The sequence below is a fragment of the Rhinoraja longicauda genome, chromosome 9 (assembly GCF_053455715.1).
Source record: "Rhinoraja longicauda isolate Sanriku21f chromosome 9, sRhiLon1.1, whole genome shotgun sequence".
In the NCBI taxonomy this organism is placed as follows: Eukaryota; Metazoa; Chordata; class Chondrichthyes; order Rajiformes; family Arhynchobatidae; genus Rhinoraja; species Rhinoraja longicauda.
The window spans coordinates 46,543,029-46,567,061 of NC_135961.1; the positions used below are offsets into that span (position 1 = coordinate 46,543,029).

The window sequence follows — 24,033 nt, forward strand, 5'->3', positions numbered from 1 at the left end:
GAATTTCAGGAAACCAGGCTTTTCTGTTTATGTTGGAAATGTCCAGTTTAGTTGTAAGGTCATCCAGCTGTAACATTAACTCGTACATTTCTCTCTCCTTGGTTGACATATTTGTTCATGATATATTTTATAATATGTCATCATCCTCAAGCCTACACAAATGGACTTGTTTGGAATTATTAGATTGTTTGATAGGCCAACCTTTTTTTATCTTAGGCATAACACTTGTTTGGAATTAGGCATTCACCTAATCTATTCAGTATTTCTGTGTGCTGCAGCTCACAGTTCCTGCACTTTATTCTAAAAACATAGCACAAAAAGTAAGGAAATTTGTGTTTGGTAGATTATTTCTTTGTTGTAACAATGCTTCTTGGCAATAAATCTTATACCGTTGGAAAGCCTGTTTATTTCCCTTTTAAATGGTGCCACATTTGTAAGGAACATGCATTTGTGGGATGAGCAGCAGAGCTGAGTATGTGGGTTGCGCCCATGAAAAATCTGCCAAATCTTCTCTGCCAATGCCAAACAGCTTATTCTGCCATTGACTCTTGTTCGGTGTTGTTTGGTGGATTGGATGATTGAAGTCTGAAGAAACAAGACATATTGGCAATTTAACAATTTATTCATTTAATAAACAGGAGCCTCAGTAGCGTGTGGAAGAACCATACACAGCCACAACAGCCTGGCACCTCCTCCTCATGCTGGTCACCAGCCTGGTCACACACTGTTGTGGGATGGCATCCCATTCTTCAACCAGCATTTGTCGCAAGTCAGCCAACGTTGTTGTGTTGGTCACTCTGGCACGAACAGCACGCCCAAGCTGATCCCACAAGTGTTCAATGGGGTTGAGGTCAGGACTGCTGGCAGGTCATTCCATCCTCTCCACTCCCAAATTCTGGAGGTAGTCTCTGAGAAACCCTGCTCTGTGGGGGCGAGCATTGTCATCTTGGAGGATAGAGTTCGGTCCCAGACTGTGGAGATATGGGATTGCCACTGGTTGCAGAATCTCATCTCGATATCCTCTGCATTGAGATTGCCTCCAATGATGACAAGCCTCATTTTTCCAGTGAGGGAGATGCCGCCCCACACCATCACACTGCCTCCACCAAAAGATGTTACTCTATCAGTGCAGCAATCAGCATAGCGTTCTCCGCGTCTTCTCCACACTTTGACCCTATGATCCAACTGCCGTAGGCAGAATCAGGACTCATCGCTGAACATAACGTTCCTCCACATGTTCAGGTTCCAGTGTACTGTTGCCGACACCAGCGCAAACAGGCATGACGGTGAAGGGCAGTCATGGCAGGCCTCCTGGCAGCCCTATGAGACCGGAGATCGGCTGCGTGCAGTCTGTTCCGAATTGTCTGGGCAGAGAGCCATCGGCCATATCGTCCTGCAAACCTTGACTGCAAATCTGTAGAAGACAGCCTACGGTTCCTAAGTGCTGACAGGGTGAGGAAACGGTCTTCTTCGGGTGTCGTCTTCTTGGGACGCCCACTTCACGGCCTGTCTCTGACACCCCCCCGTTATATGGAACTTGGCCTTCACTTTGGAGATGGTACTAAGGCTCACTCCAAATAATGCCGCAACTTGGTTTTGCGGAACACCAGCTTGAAGTTGCCCTATCGCACGGGCCCTATCCAGATCAGTCAAACGTTGCATGCCGATTCTTGGAGCAGACACCTACTGACCACTGTAGCAGGGCCCATGCTCACAGATGCTGCCAATCAGGCACCTGATTGTCAGCACCTGGGGGTACCAGAAGCTCAAAACAAGAGTCAATAGCAACAGCAGAATAAACTGTTTGGCATTGGCAGAGAAGATTTGGCAAATTTTTCATGGGCGCAACCTATATACTCAGCTCTGCTGCTCATCCCACAAATGCATGTTCCTTACAAATGTGGCACCATTTAAAAGGGAAATAAACAGGCTTTCCAACGGTATAAGATTTATTGCCAAGAAGCATTGTTACAACAAAGAAATAATCTACCAAACACAAATTTCCTTACTTTTTGTGCTATGTTTTATCTGCTGGCCTCATCCATTTCCCTCTGTTTATAGCTCAGATGACATCTGGATTGTCTTTGTCTCCAAACTGTCACAGATATTCTCTTTAAACCTCCATCCCACTTCTTGCCTGCAACTTCAAACATGCTGGTTTCCATCAATTTTCTTGCTGCACTTCCTCTGTTACAAAAATATGCCTTCCTTTTGAAAATAAATAAAGTACAGGTTTTAAATTGCCCTGAATTGAAATAACATTGATTTTCATATGATGTTGAATGAAAACAAATGCAGTGGGCTGGATTGAAAATTATTGGTGGTGCGGCACTGATTTTGTGCTAACAGTGAGATGAAGGTTGCTGATTATGTAAAAGACATTCCTTCTGTTTTGCTATCAATTTGCTTTTGTATACAATTCATCAAGAATGCTTTAAACTGACCACGTGCATTTGAAATTGATGTATTTTATCTTCAAGGAATAAAAATTGCATTATGTGGCAATTTTCATTTGAAGCAGTTCGTTCATTAGGATTAACGGGTGAATCTATTTTTATTTCCTTTGCACCTGAACCAATCAAGTTTGCAGTACTCCAGCCAATCTAGCTCATTTATAAATAAAAAAACAAAAGTAAAAACTGCACGAAATCTAACATTAGAAAAGAAAATCCTTCACAATTCAACATGGGTTAAGATGAAACATCCATATTGTTTCGCTTTCCACAAATTAATTTCCAAAATTATAATTTTTAAAGATATTTTGGCTCATTATTGACATTCTTTATTTGGAATCAGTGATTCCTTGCTTATTTCTAAGTTGCTGTGCACCTTAACTTAAATATTATGATGGATCAAGGTGGTATTGCCAGTGTTGTATGTCAGTGAGCTGCGTGGTTTTATATATATTTAAAAGTCAACAACATCATGTGCACACTTGCATACAGCTAAGAGTGTTATGCCTAAGACAAAAAAGGTTGGCCTATCAAACAATCTAATAATTCCAAACAAGTCAATTTGTGTAGGCTTGAGGATGATGACATATTATAAAATATATCATGAACAAATATGCCATGCGATTAGCTTGTTCAGCTTACATCTTCATCATTGACATTTAATTGTGGAAATTCTTTGGTGTTGTGCAGAAATTTGGTCCAAAATTTATGTTGGTAAGTATATCAGTACAGCACAGGAACAGGCCCTTTGTCCCACCATATCCACCCCAATCATGATGCTGTGGCGTCTCCTGAGAGTTAGGCCACTCCTTGGCAGAACCTCGGCACTGAGACTGACAGGATCTGGGCACTGCCCAGTCCACAGGGTTTCTCCAGCAGGGGTTGTGGAGAGAGAGGAGAGTGAACATGTGTGCTGGCAGCTTGCTGTGTTAATAAAGCCATCCCGACTGGACGAACCTGGCGTCTAGCCTTATTTCGGGCTGAACCGATCGCTCCCACTACAATGCCAATTTAAATTGTCTTTACTCCTGCATTCACTGCCTGTCCATGTGTCTATCTAACTGTCTCTTAAATCATTACTATTGTATCTGCTTCTAACACTCCCTTGACAGCATGTTGTACAGTGCCCTCCATAATGTTTGGGATAAAGACCCATCATTTATTTATTTGCCTCTGTACTCCACAATTTGAGATTTGTAATAGAAAACAATCACATGTGATTAAAGTGCACTTTGTCAGATTTTATTAAAGGCCATTTTTATACATTTTGGTTTCACCATGTAGAAATTACAGCTGTGTTTATACATAGTCCCCCCATTTCAGGGCACCATAATGTTTGGGACACATGGGTTCACAGGTGTTTGTAATTGCTCAGGTGTGTTTAATTGCCTCCTTAATGCAGGTATAAGAGAGCTCTCAGAACCTTGTCTTTCCTCCAGTCTTTCCAACACATTTGGGAACTTTTATTGCTGTTTATCAACATGAAGATCATGTTCAGTGCCAATGAAAGTCAAAGAATCCATTATGAGATTGAGAAACCAGAATAAAACTGTTAGAGACATCAGCCAAACCTTAGGCTTACCCAAATCAACTGTTTGGAACATCATTAACAAGAAAGAGAGCATTATATCATATCATATATATATATCATATATATACAGCCGGAAACACGCCTTTTCGGCCCTCCAAGTCCGTGCCGCCCAGCGATCCCCGTACATTAACACTATCCTACACCCACTAGGGACAATTTTTACATTTACCCAGCCAATTAACCTACATACCACATTGGTGAGCTTACTAATCGCAAAGGGTCTGGCAGGCCAAGGAAGACCTCCATAGCTGATGACTGAAGAATTCTCTCTATAATAAAGAAAAATCCTCAAACACCTGTCTGACAGATCAGAAACACTCTTCAGGAGTCAGGTATGGATTTATCAATGACCATTGTCCGCAGAAGACGTCATGAACAGAAATACAGAGGCTACACTGCAAGATGCAAACCACTGGTTGCCGCAAAAATAGGATGGCCTATCTAAAAATAGGTTACAGTTTGCCAAGAACTACTTAAAAGAGCAACCACAGTTCTGGAAAAAGGTCTTGTGGACAGATGAGATGAAGATTAACTTATATCAAAGTGATGGCAAGAGTAAAGTATGGAGGTAAGAAGGAGCTGCCCAAGATCCAAAGCATACCACCTCATCTGTGAAACATGGTGGTGGGGGTGTTATCATATCATATCATATATATACAGCCGGAAACAGGCCTTTTCGGCCCACCAAGTCCGTGCCGCCCAGCGATCCCCGTACATTAACACTATCCTACACCCACTAGGGACAATTTTTACATTTACCCAGCCAATTAACCTACATACCTGTACGTCTTTGGAGTGTGGGAGGAAACCGAAGATCTCGGAGAAAACCCACGCAGGTCACGGGGAGAACGTACAAACTCCTTACAGTGCAGCACCCGTAGTCAGGATCGAACCAGAGTCTCCGGCGCTGCATTCGCTGTAAAGCAGCAACTCTACCGCTGCGCTACCGTGCCGCCCTGGCCTGGGCATGTATGACTGCTGAAGGTACTGGCTCACTTATCTTCATTGATGATACAACTATTGCTGATGGTAGTAACATAATGAATTCTGAAGTGTATAGACACATCCTATCTGCTGAAGTTCAAACAAATGCCTCAAAACTCATTGGCCGGCGGTTCATTCTACAGCAAGACAATGATCCCAAACATACTGCTAAAGCAACAAAGGAGTTTTTCAAAGCTAAAAAATAGTCAATTCATGAGTGGCCATGTCAATCACCCGATCTGAACCCAATTGAGCATGCCTTTTATATGCTGAAGAGAAAACTGAAAGGGGACTAGCCCCCAAAACAAGCATAAGCTAAAGATGGCTGCAATACAGGGCAGAGTATCACCAGAAAAGACACCCCAGTAACTGGTGATGTCCATGAATCGCAGACTTCAAGCATGCAAAGGATATGCAACAAAATACTAAACATGACTACTTTCATTTACATGACATTACTGTTTCCCAAACATTATGGTGCCCTGAAATGGGGGGACTATGTATACACACTGCTGTAATTTCTACATGGTGAAACCAAAATGTATAAAAATGGCCTTTATTAAAATCTGACAATGTGCACTTTAACCACATGTGATTTTTTTTCTATTACAAATCTCAAATTGTGGAGTACAGAGGCAAATAAATAAATGATGGGTCTTTGGCCCAAACATTATGGAGGGCACTGTGGGCACCTACCAATCTCTGTGGAAAAAGAAACTTGCCTTGCACACCTTCTTTAAACTTTTTTCCTCTCACCCTCAACCTACGTCGTCTCATATTTCACATTCCCATCTTGGGAGAAAGACTCTAACTATCTAACCTGTCAAAAAGCTTCTCATAATTTTCAGCCTCCAACGCTCCAGAGAAAATTACCCAAGTTTGTCCAACCTCTCTTCATAGCTAATGAAGAGCACATGGGTAAACCTCTTCTGCACCTCCCTCCAAAGATTCCACATCCTATTGTAGAGCAAATAGAACTGCACATAATAGTGGCCTGCAATTATATTCCCAATTAATCAGTTCTATAACTTGACATTGTAAATGCAATTTTGCCTTTGCTCATGCTAATAATTTATTGCATTACAGGACAAGAAGGAAGAGCATCCTTCAGTGGTGCTCGGGCTCACTTTGAAAGGCATGCATATCTATCAGGTACATATAAAGATGGCAGTATAAATCGATATAAGATTTAATGTTAATTATTAAGTCTCATCTAAAATTTCTATTATGATCGATTTTGATGTAGTTGCATAATATTATTTATTTATATGCTTTCTGTTTGTCCTGTGTTTACAGGAAATTCACAATGCCCGGCATTTGCTGTACGACTTTCCCTGGTCTAATATTGGCAAGCTGACTTTTCTGGTAAGTGGAGGAATGCAGTCTTGCCAGTGTTGGAATCTTGTAAGTCTAGATTAAATGCCAAGAAACCACTTTGAGGGAATGCCCTGCCTAATGTCCATTGCTTCCGCTCCAAAATATATTTTGTTTCAAAAAGAACTGCCACAGTGTTTATCACCTTGTGGTGAAGGCATACCGTGCAACATAATACGTGTAAAAAAAATATTATCCATATTTAAAATGAATTTTGGTACTCAGTACTGTATTTTCTTCACATTTAAGATGCCTTCAGCATGTTATAAAAGACATATATAAAAGTAAATTGAATTCAACTTGAATGTCTAAGATTATCTTGATAGTCTATAACGAGTTCAGTCATCTCTACATTATCTTGATTAAACCATAACAGCATCGGAGTTGTATCAGCCACAAATCAGTTAGAGCAACTCAATGTGAAAGGGAAAATAAACCGCTTCTTGCCTTTCCTCCAGCCTCAGTAGCCATTTGATGTTCTGAGAAGCTTGTTTAGCGGTCTGCAATAGATCTCACAGATGATACAAAGTAGAATACAGCATCTATTATATTAGATGTGGTTGTGCCCTGATCAGACCACTGGACTGGAATTCCAGACAAACAATCTAATGACCTACAGACATAAGTTCAAATCCAACTGAGGCAATGAGGGAATTTAAATTCAATTATTTAAATAAATCTAGACTAAAGCGCTTGGGTTACCTGTATGACTTGAAGGTGTTCCTTTATGCATGCTCCTGTAATTCTGTAGATATAGGAGGTTGCAGATTTACGAGAAAATATTAAAAAAAGCATAGCCATGCACCTTGGAGATGGAGATGGAACATGGTCCAGATATTGTATGCAGATAGTGGGGAAATTAATATTTAAAGTACCAGATGGGATGCTGATTAATTGGGCTATATTTGATCAGGAAAACAGTGATTTTGAGTATGTGAGCTGTGCTCATTCAGACAAATGGAGAGTTATTGGTGCCTTGTGGGTTATAGAAAGGGTTTGGAGTCAGGGTTGAGTCTTTTGCCACAGAATACCCCTCCACCAGTGTTGTTGCTGCAGAATTAAGTTTGTTCCCAGTTAATGTGGGGGATTCAATCAAGGGAAGTTGGCAAGACCTTGTTGTAAATGGCGTTAGTCAACCACGTGTATGGTGCATATACTACTGGTCACTCGTGAGCACCATTGTTGGAGGTTGCCAAGGTCTTGCTGCACACACATATTGCTCCATTTCAAGATGGGATATGAATGAAACTGAACACTGCAATTATCAATGAGCATTCCTATGTCCGACATTAGGAGGGATGAAGATGGTTAAGCTGGAAACGGTGTCTCTTTGCACCAACATTATGGGGTTAACAGATTTCCAACAAATTGCTACTCTTAAAATAGGTAATAAGGTGAGAGTGGGAGTGTAGAGCTTGTGACAATATAAATAATCATGGATTTTATGCGGAGTTGATTAAGAGCAAAGTAAACTTTTAGTCATGTAGATTTTGCTGCCTTTTGTGGAATAATTTGGCAAGATTCTCTGAAATAATTATTACTTGGTCATTTGTGTCACTTTAAATATTATATTGTAAAAACAAATTAAATCGAATAGATGTATCTAAGTAACTAGAGTTATAGTGGATTTTGTGTGTGATTTAACACTTGCACCCCTCTTTTGATGCAGGGAAAGAAGTTTGAGATCCAGCTGGATGGTTTACCCTCTGCTCAGAAGCTGATCTATTATACAGACTGTCCTTTCCGATCAAAACATTTGCTGCAACTCCTCAGTAATAGCCACCGACTGTACATGAATATTCAGCCAATGCTCAAGCAGATCCGAAAAATGGAAGAAACAGAAGGTGAGAACGGAGAAAACAAAGGAGGCATGAGTCTGCACAGGTTGGGATCTGTAGCATAATAAAAGGAGAGCTGCTGGAGGAACTCAATGGTTCAGGCAACATCTGAGGGAAATGGACAGTCAACATTTTGGGTCGAGACACTTCATCTCGATTGAAAACGAAGAGGGGATGGCCAGTGAAAAGTGCTGATGGAGAGGGGTGAGGCAAGAGCGAGCAAGTGATAGGTGGATTCAGATGAGGGGTTGATTGAAAGATGAGTCCGATTGGAGGGTAGAGTGGAAGGGTGGAAATGATATGACAGAGGCTGGGAGGTGATATGTGAACAAAAGGCTGCAGATTCTAAAATCTGATAGGAAAGGAAAAGAGTAGGACTAAATAAGAGATGAGAACAACAGAGGGAGGGGTGGGTGGATAGAGTTGGGGAGGTGGTATCCAATGGGAGGAGTGTGTGGGTCATTGGCAGATGGGGTTAATGGGAGTTGAAGATGGTGTTGGAAGAAACAAGGTGCGTAGTGGGATGAAGGGTGTGTGTGAAAGGACCAGGACAGATACTTTAGTTTAGAAATACAGCGTGGAAACAGGCCCTTCGACCCACCGTCCCCACCCACCAGCGATCCCTGCACATGAACACTATCTTACACACACTAGGGACAATTTACACATACACCAAGCCAATTACCCAACATACCTGTATGACTTTGGAGTGTTGGAGGAAACCGAAGATCCTGGAGAAAACCCACGTGTTCATGGGGAGAACGTACAAACTCACTACAGACAGCACCTGTAAGCTGTAAGGCAGCAACTCTACCACTGTGCCACCGTGACCGCCAGGAAGAGGGGGGGGGGGGGGGGGGGGAGTGTTGTATGCGAGTAACCTTAAGTATTAGGTATGTGGAGAAGCACAAATTTGTATAAAATCCATCTGCTGCAGAATCAGAGAGATGCAGCACAAAACAAGACCATTTTGCCCATCGAGTGCTATGACCATAAAACCATTTTGAAACTAATCCTACCCAAATACATAGTATTCTCCCTACATACCCATTACCTCATCCACCTTAGATTCTACCTTTTATATGCACAGTAGATCTCATTTATGGTGGCCAATTACCTTACCAGCCCACACTTTTGGGATATTGGAAGAAATCCACATGGTCACACGGAAAATGTGCAAACTCCACACTGACATCCCACTAGATGAAGATTAAACCTGGATCACTGGCACTGTGAGGCAGTGGTGCCAGTGCACCACAGGTTTTGATCTGTTCTACTATTCAATTTTATAGCAAGGCAAAGAGTTAAAAAAAATATCATCTGTGGGAGCAAGCATGGCAGCATGCAACAGTTAGAGGTGAGACCTACCGAAAGGTAGAAATTGAAATGGTTTGTTGTAGCAATGGATTGCTCTCAAGGTGGTTAGAAGAACAAAACTGGGACCAAACACTGAACTAAGGAGTGCAGGACCTTTTAATATAAACTTAAAACAAAATTGTATTTTGCATATTAATGTAATTTCTGGGTTGTCCATCTATATCATAGGAAATGAATATCCCTATTTGAGCACGTTGCTGCTACCACCTCGTGGTAGGAATATGAATTGACATCAAACATTGCTTGTTTCTGACAGCATGAGAAACAAATACATATATTTTCTTTGATTATCATACGAATAATTGAGACAAACAACATGGAAATAGGCTCTTCGGCCCAACTCCTGCTTGCTGACAAAGATGCCCCATCTAAGCTAATCCCATTTGCTTGCATTTGTTCGACATCGTCTAACCTTTCCTATTCATGTACCAATCAAAATGTTTCTTTTAATGTTGTTATTATACCTGTGTCAACTACTACCTCTTGCTGCTCATTGCATATACAGCACCCTCTGTGTGAAAAGGTTTACCCCTTAGGTTACTAATAAATCTTTCCCCACTCAACTTAAGCCTAAGCCATCTAGTCCTTGATTCCTCTAGCCTGGGAAAAAGACTATGTGCATTCACTCTGTCTATTCCCTCATGATTTTATACACTTCGATAAGATCACCCCAGAGCCTTGTGTCCTCCAAGGAATAAAGTCCTTCAATGCCCAACCTCTCCCTATAGTATATGCCCTTGATCTTCTGGCAATATCATTGTAAATTTCTCTGCATTTTTTCCAGTTTAATGGTATCTTTCCAAGAGCAGAGTGACCAAAACTGAACACAGTACTCCAAGTGTAGCCTCACCACCATCTCGTACAACTGTAAACGTAACATTCCATTTTCTATACTCCATTCCCCAACTAATGAAGACCCTTATGCTAAAAGCCTTTTTTTTCTGCCCTATCTACCTGTGACACCACTTTTGGATAACTATGTACCTGTACTCTTAGATCCTTCTGCTTTACTACATTCTTGTCTGGCAATAGCTTATATACCTTGTTTTCATGAGAAACCACCACTTTAGATATGTATTAGGAAGAAAGTAACTAGTTCACTCTGTTGCAAATATAAGCTCCCAAGTCAACTTATTTTTAAAATCATCTTGGATACTGAATAATCTAACTATTGTGCATTTATTTTGGGAAATATGGTTTATGCATTTATATCAAAGACAATTCTTCAACGTGTACCCACAGACAAAAAGCGTTACAGAGAATCATACATCAGTGATGCATTTGAAATGGATCTTGAGCGACTAGATGCACATTCTCACAGTAGTGGGAGCAGCCGAGGTAGTGGAAGGAACAAACGTCTCTCCCGCCAGTCAACAATCAGCCATGGCAGTTCGCATACCTCTGGAATTGAGGCAGATTCAAGGTATAGAATGTCTGCGGAAATGGCAGTGGATGAACCGTTGTCCGTTGAACCAGTGCACAGTACAGTTAAATCCAGTAGTTCCATGATGAGCCGTGGAAGCTCCCACACATCAGGAATTGGGAGCAGCAGCAAAGATCGGACAGAAAATAATGGTAAGGATATTACTTAATTAAAATCGGTCAATTTAAGTTACAGTATTATTCTCCTAATCAGATGACATTATTATAGCAATTTGTGTAAAAGCTCCCACACTCATTCTGTATTTATGTCCATTCTTTTTTGTTTTCACTTTGAAGCTATAATGTAGCGCCCAAAATTATCCAGGTACAAAATCACTTACTACGGTGTAAACCTATGACTATCCTAAAATTGTTTAGAAGATGTAAGAACAAACATAAATTCCATTCAGTCAAATCTGAAACCTAGGCCATTCCCTCAAACGATGTTCAAAACAAAGAGATAAAAGAATGGAATGCTGTTTATAAGTCACAGAATTGTGAATATAACACTTTCATTTTTATTATATTATAAACCAATAATAATATCCATAGGGTGAGAATGAGATTGGTTTGAGCCCAACTATATCATTAATATCCAAATATAAACAGTATTCCAAAAAGGACCATTGATTGTTTATTTCAACCAGGTATTCAAATCATTGAAATGGTCGTTTAAACATTTATGCGATGCATTGTGTATAAGACATAGAGTACAAAATGTGTTAAATTGGATCAATGCTCCATGGATACAATTTTATTTTGTACATTAACATCTAAAAACACTAATGGCTAGTTTCCCCCCCTCTACCATTGGGCTAAAGGGACAAAAGCTTGAAAGCACTTGCCACCAGATTCAAGAACAGTGTTTTCCCTGTTTGATGATTTGGCCTCCATTGCCCTCTGTGGCAGAGAATTCCACAAATTCACAACTCTCTGGGTGAAAAAGTTCCTTTTCATCTCAGTTTTAAATGGCCTCCCCTTTATTCTAAGACTGTGGCCCCTGGTTCTGGACTCCCCCAACATTGGGAACATTTTTCCTGCATCTAGCTTGTCCAGTCCTTTTATAATTTTATATGTTTCTATAAGATCCCCTCTCATTCTTCTAAACTCCAGTGAATACAAGCCTAATCTTTTCAATCTTTCCTCATATGACAGTCCCGCCTGGCCTTCATAATGAGGGGATTTGAGTACAGGAGCAAATAAGTCTTTCTGCAGTTGTATAGGGCCCTGGTGAGACCACATCTGGAATATTGTGTGCAGTTTTGGTCTCCTCATAAAACCAAATATAATATTTTAAACAAAACTCTTAAATAATATAGAACTTCTATTTCTTGCTACAGAAGAGGAGGTAACTATCAATGATCCACTTGAGGTATCACAATCAAAGAAGTGGATTGAAGGTGAATCTGTTGACAACCCCCTCTTTGAACAGGATTACCTGCAAGGTAAGCTGGAAAATTACATTTGGTAATGACCATATATTATAAGAAAATAACTGCAGATGCTGGTACAAATCGATTTATTCACAAAATGCTGGAGTAACTCAGCAGGTCAGGCAGCATCTCGGGAGAGAAGGAATGGGTGACGTTTCGGGTCGAGACCCTTCGGGTAATGACCAACTCTTCTTCAGTGACTTTCACTTACATATGGGAGGAACACTATATTCCTAGGTAGTCTCAAGATTCATAATTTAAGTAGCTAAAAATTGTTGTTGACTATAACTGAGTTTTATGCATTTACAGTGCTTTAACATGGTAAAACATTGGAACTGATATTCACATTGGAACTGCGACAGAGGTTCATATACACCTCCTCTAACCTCATCCACTGCATCCAATGTTCCCAATGTGGCCTCCTGTACATCGGTGAGACCAAGCGCACACTCGGCGATTGTTTCGTCGAATACTTGCACTCAGTTTGCCAAGGCCTATTGAATCTCCCGGGGTGCAAACCATTTAAACTCCCTTCCCGTTCCCATACCGACCTTTTTGTTCTGGGTCTCCTCCATGGTCAGAGTGAAGCCACTGGCAAACGGAAGAATAGCACCTCATATTCCGCTTAGGTAGTTTACAACCCAATGGTATCAACATTTGCATTCTCCAATTTTTAGGTAACCTCCAGCAATCACTTTCTTTCACCCTCCCCCATTTCTCCTGTGACCCACCTGGACTCACACCTACAGGTATTTCTCTCCTCTCCTTCCACCTACATTCCTTCCTCTGGCTTCAATCCTTCTGTCTCGCACTGTCTTTTAAAAAAAATATCTCTGGCCTCTGTCCAACCATTAGTCCATCAATATTCCCCCTCCCCTGTGTTCGTCTATTATCATATCATATCATATCATATCATATCATATCATATCATATCATATCATATCATATCATATATCTACAGCCGGAAACAGGCCTTTTCGGCCCTCCAAGTCCGTGCCGCCCAGTGATCCCCGTACATTAACACTATCCTACACCCACTAGGGACAATTTTTACATTTACCCAGCCAATTAACCTACATACCTGTACGTCTTTGGAGTGTGGGAGGAAACCGAAGATCTCGGAGAAAACCCACGCAGGTCACGGGGAGAACGTACAAACTCCTTACAGTGCAGCACCCGTAGTCAGGATCGAACCTGTGTCTCCGGCGCTGCATTCGCTGTAAGGCAGCAACTCTGCCGCTGCGCCACCGTACCGCCCAGCATAATCATCTGTCATACAATCAGTCATGACAAGGAGCTTAATCACATGTGAGCAGATATTCTAGAGGGAGATATAGAGTGACAGGTTACTAAGTTGGACTCGAGGAACATTAGTAGCGATAACTCATGATTACAGCAGAACCAAAACTCAGTTCAAAACAATACCTTTTTACTTACATTTTTTAAAAACCTTCTGCAGATATTTGGAGTTTATTTTGTTGTAGTTTAATAATAACTGACTATTATCTTTCACAGAAAGATGATAGAATCACAGAATACAAACCCCAAACAGAATAAAAAGCAACATATCACCTTTATAATACAATTAAGCTTCACACGACAAATAATAATCAGGGAAGTGGACCGAACAATACATGGCAGATGTATTGTAGGTAAATGTGAGGTTAGCCACTGGCGGCAAAAATAAGGAGGCAGACTATTATCTCAATGGTGTCAGATTAGGTAAAGGGGGAAGTGCAACGAGACCTTGGTGTCCTTGTACACCAGTCACCGAAAGTAAGCATGCAGGTACAGCAGGCAGTGAAGAAAGCTAATGGCACGTTGGCCTTCATAACGAGGGGATTTGAGTACAGTAGCAAATAAGTCTTTCCGCAGTTGTATAGGGCCCTGGTGAGACCACATCTGGAGTATTGTGTGCAGTATTTGGGGTCTCCTAATTTGAGGAAGGACGTCCTTGCTATTGAGGCAGTGCAGCGTAGGTTCACAAGGTTAATCCCTAGGATGGAGGGACTGTCATATTAGGAAAGATTGGAAAGACAAGGCTTGTATTCACTGGAGTTTAGAAGGATGAGGGAATCTTATAGAGGTATAAAATTATAAAAGGAATAGTCAAGCTAGATGAAGGAAAAATGTTCCCAATGTTGGGGGAGTCCAGAACCAGGGGACACAGTCTAAGAATAAAGGGGAGGCCATTTAAAACTGAGGTGAGAAGAACCATTTTCACCCAGAGAGTTGTGAATTTGTGGAATCCTCTGCCACAGAAGGCAGTGGAAGCCAATTCACTGGATGAATTTAAAAGAGTGTTAGATAGAGCTTTAGGGGTTAGTGGAATCAAGGGATATGGGGAGAAGGAAGGCACAGGTTACTGATTATAGATGATCAGCCATGATCACAATGAATGGCAGTGCTGGCTCGAAGGGCCAAATGGCCTCCTCCTGCACTCATTTGCTATGTTTCTATGGATCGAATCTCATCTAATTTCTGTCACTGTGGAAATGTTTCTAATAGAGCCCAAAGCATTGTTAAATTATGAATTTAAATTCTGCTGGCAAATGTTGGATTATGGTATGTTTCAGCAATAAATTGAGAGTATATTTCATTTTATAGGTATCAACAACGAAACCATTGTGAGTTTATGCGATTCTTTGGTAAAACTTCAAGGGCAAAGCGTAGTCTCGCTCTCGCAGGTATGAAATATATTTAATTACTTTGAGAAACTGGGGTCCAATTCCTTGCATTTGTACAATCCCTAAGTAGTTCCACATGTACTAAAACATGCTAGATTATCTAGAGATGTCTGTTTGATCAAGAGTCAGTTAATTAAAATGTTTTGCCTCAAAATTCTAGTTGCCCGAATGGAACTGATTTGGACTGAGAAACAATAAACGGGATTAGGATCCAACAGAATCAACGATTCAGAGTATTCTGGGAAGTGGGCCCATGGCAGATCAGGGAATAACATTCTGGCAATTGGGGAGTTGGGAGTAAGATCGAGGAGAATTAATGCTGCACAGGAAGCCCATGAAGGAAAGTAATATGCTTACCAGTCAGATATTCCAGTACAACTGTAGTAAAACCTAGTTCCCCGAGCAGTACTCAATGGCAGGCAACTTATGGCAATAGGATTAGATAGCATTGGGCACTCTCATGATGACTTCACCAGCAGGCTGCAAAACAAGCATTGGAGAATTTCATCGTACACTGCAGTCTTGATGTGGGATTTACTTCAAGCGCAGTTCAAGCCGAAAAATGATACTAAATGATCGGTAAATAACTATATTTAGGTTTCATTAAAAGGAAAAAAAAGTACATTTGGAAAGGTAGAGACTGGTTAGGGATGGTCATTATGCTTTATGCAGAGTAAATCCTATCTCACTAATTTGATTGAGATTTTTGAAGAGGTACAGAGGAGCCTGATGAAGGGAAGGTGGTAGACGAGGTGATAGATGGTATTGACTTTAGTGAGGCATTGAACAATGTTCCAGATGGTTGGCTGGTCAAGAAAGTTAAGCACATGAGATGCAAAGAAAGATGATAAGATGCAGAGTGTAATGGAGGAAGGAGAATTTCTGATTATAAGTCTGTGACTGCTGGTGAGCCAGACAGATTGGACTGGGACCTTTGATGTTTGTGATTACTTATTAACAACTTCGATGTGAATGTAGGAAACATGAGTATGCAGATGGCATGAAAATTGGTGGTGCTGTGGATAGCAAGAAAGTTATCTCATTGTGCTTGGGAGAGTTCAGAAGAAATTCACCAGGATGTTGTCTGGATTGGAAGATTTTAATTATGGGGAGAGATTAGATAGACAATAGACAATAGGTGCAGGAGTAGGCCATTTAGCCCCTCGAGCCAGCACCGCCATTTAATGCGATCATAGCTGATCACTCTCAATCAGTACCCCGTTCCTGCCTTCTCCCCATACCCCCTCACTCCGCTATCCTTAAGAGCTCTATCCAGCTCTCTCTTGAAAGCATCCAACGAACTGGCCTCCACTGCCTTCTGAGGCAGAGAATTCCACACCTTCACCACTCTCTGACTGAAAAAGTTCTTCCTCATCTCCGTTCTAAATGGCCTACCCCTTATTCTTAAACTGTGGCCCCTTGTTCTGGACTCCCCCAACATTGGGAACATGTTTCCTGCCTCTAATGTGTCCAATCCCCTAATTATCTTATACGTTTCAATAAGATCCCCTCTCATCCTTCTAAATTCCAGTGTATACAAGCCCAATCGCTCCAGCCTTTCAACATACGACAGTCCCGCCATTCCGGGAATTAACCTAGTGAACCTACGCTGCACGCCCTCCATAGCAAGAATATCCTTCCTCAAATTTGGAGACCAAAACTGCACACAGTACTCCAGGTGCGGTCTCACCAGGGCCCGGTACAACTGTAGAAGGACCTCTTTGCTCCTATACTCAACTCCTCTTGTTACGAAGGCCAACATTCCATTGGCTTTCTTCACTGCCTGCTGTACCTGCATGCTTCCTTTCATTGACTGATGCACTAGGACACCCAGATCTCGTTGAACTCCCCCTCCTCCTAACTTGACACCATTCAGATAATAATCTGCCTTTCTATTCTTACTTCCAAAGTGAATAACCTCACACTTATCTACATTAAACTGCATCTGCCATGTATCCGCCCACTTACACAACCTGTCCAAGTCACCCTGCAGCCTTATTGCATCTTCCTCACAATTCACACTACCCCCCAGTTTAGTATCATCTGCAAATTTGCTAATGGTACTTTTAATCCCTTGGCTTGGCTTATTTTCTGTGGAGTGAAGGAGACTGAGGAGTGACTTGATGGAAGTATGCAAAATTATGAATGACATAAAGGGTAGATGGTTAACATCTTTTTCCATAATAGGAGTAACTAAAATGTGAGGGTGTAGATTCAAGGTGAGATAAAGGAGCTTTAAAGGGTATCTGAACGTTAAGTGCTTTTATATAAATAGTGGTTGATGTCTGGAACATGGTGCCTGGGGAGGTGGTGGAATCAGATACATTTACTTTTTTAAAGAGATAGTAAGACATATACTTAAGTCAGCAAGGCATTAAGGATATGGTCCACGTGGGCAAATGTAATTAGCATAGATGGGCAAAAACCTGGGCACAGGTGAGGTGGTCCAAAGGACCCTTTATTGCACAACTCCCTAAATCATTGTAAAATGCTGGAAATTACATTATGTGATCGATGCTTTTGGCACAGGTTTAATGATCAACAGTTTGAATCTCATAATTATACTTGGTGAACCCATCTGTTTGCTATATTTTTCTGTTAGTTGTTTATAACACCAGTTTTTAAAAATCCTTGGGTAACTACAACAGGATTATTAACATACAAAGAACTAGGAAAAGGGATTAAGTTTCTCCCAGCAAGGTGCAAGCTATCAAAACATTTAAAAAACTGCATTAAATTATTAAACCCATCTTCACTTTTACAGGCCTCACAATCTAAGCCAAGAAACTCAACTGATCGCCATAGTCAGAGTTTAGATGATGTACGCCTGTACCAACAACAACCATCTTTGTGCTCTGCTTTGTCTTCAGACACCTCTCAAAGTTATACTTTTGGCTGTATCCATGAGGACAAAGATAACCAATCCTGTTATACTTATTCCACAGCAGAATGTAATACAAAGTCCACCTTTTATGGCAAACGTTCAATGAACTGTCTATCCTTAGATCTTCTTGGAGATGAACAACTAATGGAATTTGTGGTATAATTAAAACTGGATCATCATGGTGGATATGTTAACTGCAAAGTCTTGAACCGTTGACTTTGAGTGTTAAACAATGACTTGATGAAGGAGCATTATGAAGCATTTGTGAAAATATTGTCTAATAGCAGTACACACACATTGAATGAACATCCAAAAACGTGAGCCTAAAAATAATTTTTGCAAACGATTCAATACACAACCTAGTGCGTGATGAAGACTCGCTGTTAGAAGCCAACAGCACTTATTGGAATATTTTGGAACTTATTTAATACCTTATTAGGACTGTCACTACCTAGTACAGTTGCAACACCTGTCTGCACCAACAAAATTAAAAAATGACCAAATATATCCTGCTTATACAAAACAGTACAGATCCAGTCTGACGCAAGTCCAGCGTACGTAGTCCTCACCAAAATTATGAGAAGATATATTAATATAGTGGTATTAATCTCCAATTTCCCAAATAACCAATTTGCTAAATCTCAGTTTGGATTGTTTAAAACAACTTGGCTCTTGATTTCATTAAAGTTTTGGTCTAAACATGCACAAAAGAGTCTAATTCCTGAAGTGAGGTAAAAATGACTGTCTTTAACATCAATGCAGAGATTGTTGGATTGTGCCAGCAAGGAGTCATAATAAGATTGATTCAATAGAAATTTGATGATAACAAGTACACTAGTGGAGCTATGCCTCATACAAAGGAGAATGGTTATGATTATTGAAGATCCAATAACTCAGCGGTAGTATATGACTCCAGTAGTTCTCAGTACAGTGCCGTAGCCCCGACCATCTTCAGCTGTTTGAGCAATAGCTTTTCCATTTTCATATGGTCAGTAGTGGAGATGTTTGTTCATTTCCATCCACATTTCCTCATATTTCATGAAGCATGGCATGGCCTGATAATAGACAATAGGTGCAGAAGTAGGCCATTCGGCCCTTCGAGCCAGCACCGCCATTCAATGTGATCATGGCTGATCATTCACAATCAGTACCCCGTTCGTGCCTTCTCCCCTTACCCCTTGACTTTGCTATCTTTAAGAGCTCTATTTGGCTCTCTTGAAAGCATCCAGAGAATTGGCCTCCACTGCCTTCTGAGGCACAGAATTCCACAGATTTACAACTCTCTGACTCCGTTCTAAATGGCCTACCCCTTATTCTTAAACTGTGGTCCCTGGTTCTAGACTCCCCCAACATTGGGAACATGTTTCCTGCCTCTAATGTGTCCAATCCCTTAATCTTATATGTTTCTATAAGATCCCCTCTCATCCTTCCAAATTCCAGCGTATACAAGCCTAGTCGCTCCAGTCTTTCAACATACGACAGTCCCGCCATTCCGGGAATTAACCTAGTGAACCTACGTTGCATGCCCTCAATAGCAAGAATATCCTTCCTCAAATTTGGAGACCAAAACTGCACATAGTACTCCAGGTGCGGTACTCACCTGTACTCACTAGGGTCCTGTACATGTGCAGAAGGACCTCTTTGCTCCTATACTCAACTCCTCTTGTCATAAAGGCCAACATGCCATTAGCTTTCTTCACTGCCTGCTGTACCTGCATGCTAACTTTAAGTGACTGATGAACAAGGACACCCAGATCTCTTTGTACTTGTGGCAGGTAACATGTGTATCACACATGTGCCAAGCAATGGGCATCTCCAACAAGAAGCCAGTCACTTCCACTTAATATTCAGAGGCATTCCCACTGTTCAGTCCTCCACTATCAATATACTTTTAATCATCATTGACTATAAACTTAAACTGAATCAGCCATATGTTTGGAGTTTGGAGGCTGGGAATTATGTGATGAATGGGATTCCCAAAAGTCTTTTTACTTTCAATAAATGTTTGTTTATTGTGGTATAGTTTCCTCCTGGCTGGATGAGCACAACACTCAGGAAGCTTGATGCAATCTAGCACATGTCAACCCACTGTGCTGATCATTGCACCACAAATGCAACGGACTGCAGTGTATTATTTACAAGATACAGATATAGTGTTTTGTAGATAACACAGCAATACCTTCTGTAAACAACTTAGTACAAAAACAGTAGACACACAGAAACACCACGACCTCCAAGATCCCTACCAGGTCATACATCTGGACATACATTGCCATTTTTTTGTTCCCACTAGATCAAAATACTACAAGGTACCACTCTGAGCTTAGTAATCACCTACTCAAAATTATCTCAGAAATAGCATAAAGTGTTGGTTTTGCCAAAGACATGAATGATTTGGGTATGAGTGGAAAAAAATATTGCCTGGAGACAAAATTGCAAGACATAAGAGCAATTGCACTGCACTACTTTTGAAAATAGCCTTGATGCGGATATGTGCCTAACTGCCTTAAATGATCTTAAAAGTAAGAGAATATGCAACAGTAGTGTTAATATTACAATGCAGTCCACTGAAAATTAATGCTCGATTAAAAGATAGCAATAAAGACGAAGTACTAATAGTGTAGAATATTTGGATGAATTCAGGTTGTAAGTGCAGGCAACGGGTATGCATAGAGGCAGGATAAATTCCTTTCCTCATGATATTTATTCCTTTTTTAATGTACCCATGAGTAATAGTGATTACAGCAAAGTATTGATCATTCAGCCCTCTAATCACACCTGCCAATGTTGCTCTGCAAAGGCTGTCACTTTCCCCTTTCCTCATATTCTTCTGTAGTTTTTCCTTTTAACATTTTTATCTAGTTGCCATTTAATAACGATATAAGCTTGTGTATTGATTTCAAATAGCTCTCCAATGTGAGATTCATGCTTCATTCTTTTATTTGAGGCTACGTTACCTATAACTGTTCATAGGTGGAAAAGTCTTTCATCTGAACCTTACCTATGATTGAAAACCATCTGGTAGGTCTTCCTTCTTAGTCTTTTCTATTCTGGTAAAACCATTTCAATTATTCACATCCTTCTTAAAAGCTATAACTATTTACTCAAGGCAGTGTTCCAATTAATATTCACTGTTTTCTCTCTGGCTTCCTATAATGTACTTTCTGTAAACAAATGTCTAGTTCATATGTTGGTTTGGTTACTCTAGTGCCATAAGTAATGTAAGAGAATATATATAGTATAAGAAAGTAACTGCAGATGCTGGTACAAATCGATTTATTCACAAAATGCTGGAGTAACTCAGCAGGTCGGGCAGCATCTCGGGAGAGAAGGAATGGGTGACGTTTCGGGTCTAGACCCTTCTTCATAAGTAATGTGTTGCCTGCAACTTTTTAAAATGTGAACAGCTCGGATAAATCAACCGTGGTGGGTTATACTGTGATCTGCAGGTCTGATCACCTTTCAGATGCCAATGCACTACATTTACTGGCCATGTACCTTACATAAAGGAGGAAAGGAAATTCTCAACTCCAAGTTTAAATGATTCACAATGACCACATTCATTTTTAGTGTGGTGGTGTGGTTACAAAATGTGCATTTCAGCAATTGATTTATATTCCCTGACACATACGATAGCCATGATGTGTAATGTCTGTAATCAAAGCCTGTTTTGGATTTAACTGTATGTTTGAATAATTCCTATTGGGGACCTATGTGGGGTTGGAGAATTATTTACATATTTCTTATATGTTAAATATTGTTTTCTCCCCAACCTCCTTCACTTTCTCTGCTGCCATGCAGACTAGCTGAGTTTTTTTTTTCTCCATTTGGTTTCTTGGTTTCTTTTACCAATTCACATTGATTCTGTCAGTGTGTTGTGAATTGAAGAGTTGAACGCATAAGCTGTTGCATAATGAATTATTTATATTGCTTTCAAACATGTGATGTATTTGTTCTTAAAAAACATAAAATTTACTTTTTTGTAGAGATTTGGAATATTGCTTATGTATACTTTCCGAAGAATTGTTTTGAAATGCTGAAGAACAATCATGTTATGTTGTATGGAACATTATTACAGTATTATAACTAAGCACTGTGATCATTAATTATGCAAATTATCCAGTTTATTTAGATGCTGAACAACTAGACAATGTTTGTCTAAACCCCTGTTACATTTGCTGGGAGATTTAAATATTTGTTTTATAGAATAGTTGAACTGTTATTTGTATACATTGAACACCTAGTTTTAAATGTGGGATTCATATTTTTGTTCACTGCCACCCTTTCCATGAAAGGACCTTTATTATAAAGTTTAAATAAGTTACATTTAAAATGTCTTGCTTTTTTTTTCACAAATTGGAAAGATAAATATCAATATTTCTTTATTAATTTGTAGGTGTCCTAACAGTTTATGTAAAGAAGTAATGGTAATTCCCAACAAGTGGATCTTATTGATAAAGATACATAAATGTATTTGACAGTATGAAAGGGCCCGTCCCACTTAGGCGATTTTTTAGGCGACTGCCGGCGACTGTCAAAGTCGTAACAGATCGCCAATATTTTCTTTTACCCGACAACAATGACCACGACAATGCCAAGTCAGGTCGTACAGACGCCTGTGACAACCGAAGATAGATACAAAGAGCTGGAGTAACTCAGCGGGCCAGGCAGCGTGTCAGGAGAGGAATGGGTGACGTTTCAGGTCGAGACCCCTGGTCTGATGTACGGTGTCGACCCCGAAATGTCACCCATTCCTTCTCCCCAGAGATGTGATTACCTGCTGGTAATTTCACCACTTCTATAGGGAGGTTTGATGGTGCAGAGTTATTTAAGATCTTCTTTGAACCTCTTCATATCTCTAGTTTCCCTTTCCCCTGACTCAATCTGAAGAAGGGACCGAAATTCACGTATTCCATCTTCAGTGTAAACCAGTATCTGCAGTTCCTTCCTCCACACGTTTTTTTTAAAACTTGCTTTGAATATTTTATTTTGTAGCATTTGCTAGTTATCGCCTTTTATTTAAACCTCCCTATTGGATTCAGGGTGAAGGTTTCCTGTCAGTAACACACACCAGATTCACCAGTCAGACTCCTCGCTGTAACTACTGTTAACCGCTCAAGGTGTTAAATTCACAAAGTTTAACTTCTGGCTGGAAGCTCGAGTTTTAATTACGTTGAAAAAAAAATCTCTTAATAATCTTCTTGCCTTTTAAAAAATAATAATTGCAGGTCGAGCTAAAAGTGTCAAACTTTTATTTAGTGCGCAACTTTGAACCGCCATCTGTTCGTTCAAAACTTCGTTGCATCTGTTCTACCTGCAGCTTTTAGATTAGTTTAATATGCATAATTTTACAGCCCTACTTAAATAAATGGATGGCAGCTCAGCCAGAACGTGGTATTACAGATGTAAGTTCAGGTGTAAAGAGCCCTGTGGTTGAAATTACACCGTCTTCGGAAACATCGCAAAATTCCCATGCTTACCTGACCGTCAAACTGTCGACTTCAATCTACCTGTCAAATGTCCTGACGGTAAATAAATTGGTTAAACACAAGTATTTTATGGTATCTTCAAATGACTTTACTTAATTTAATATTACGTGCTTCTAAATGCATCTACGACAACCTAGCAAACCTGAGGACAGCATGCGACAGCGCCTGCAATAAGCTACGATACCTGGCGACAAGCCAGCTGTCGCTGAGAATTTTCTATCTGGAAAATCTTTTAGCAACGCGCCGAGATCCGCTACGATTCTTTGAAGACTCCACACGATCATGCCCACGACACCCCAGCGAACATTCGGTGAGAACCTAGTCGCCTTAAAATCGGCCATAGTGGGACAGGCCCTTTACCGAGCAGCTCTGTACTTTCCAACCAGTTGGAAATGTACGAAAATAACTGCAGATGCTGGTACAAATCGAAGGTATTTATTCACAAAATGCTGGAGTAACTCAGCAGGTCAGGCAGCATCTCAGGAGAGAAGGAATGGGTGA

The 24,033-nt window shown here is 40.5% G+C and overlaps 1 protein-coding gene across 2 annotated transcripts in view; it reads left to right on the forward strand.

Annotated features, from left to right (window-relative positions):
- LOC144596703 (FERM domain-containing protein 6) overlaps positions 1 to 20,918 on the forward strand; it is a 77,529-nt gene extending 56,611 nt beyond the window's left edge. For both annotated transcript variants that reach the window (XM_078405389.1, XM_078405390.1), the window contains 7 exons: positions 6,115 to 6,180; positions 6,325 to 6,393; positions 8,072 to 8,246; positions 10,860 to 11,192; positions 12,380 to 12,484; positions 15,080 to 15,159; positions 17,924 to 20,918. In XM_078405389.1, coding sequence (XP_078261515.1) covers positions 6,115 to 6,180; positions 6,325 to 6,393; positions 8,072 to 8,246; positions 10,860 to 11,192; positions 12,380 to 12,484; positions 15,080 to 15,159; positions 17,924 to 18,205 — 1,110 coding nt within the window. In that variant the 3' untranslated portion in view covers positions 18,206 to 20,918. The remainder of the gene's footprint in view (positions 1 to 6,114; positions 6,181 to 6,324; positions 6,394 to 8,071; positions 8,247 to 10,859; positions 11,193 to 12,379; positions 12,485 to 15,079; positions 15,160 to 17,923) is intronic.
- The last annotated feature ends 3,115 nt before the right edge of the window (positions 20,919 to 24,033 follow it).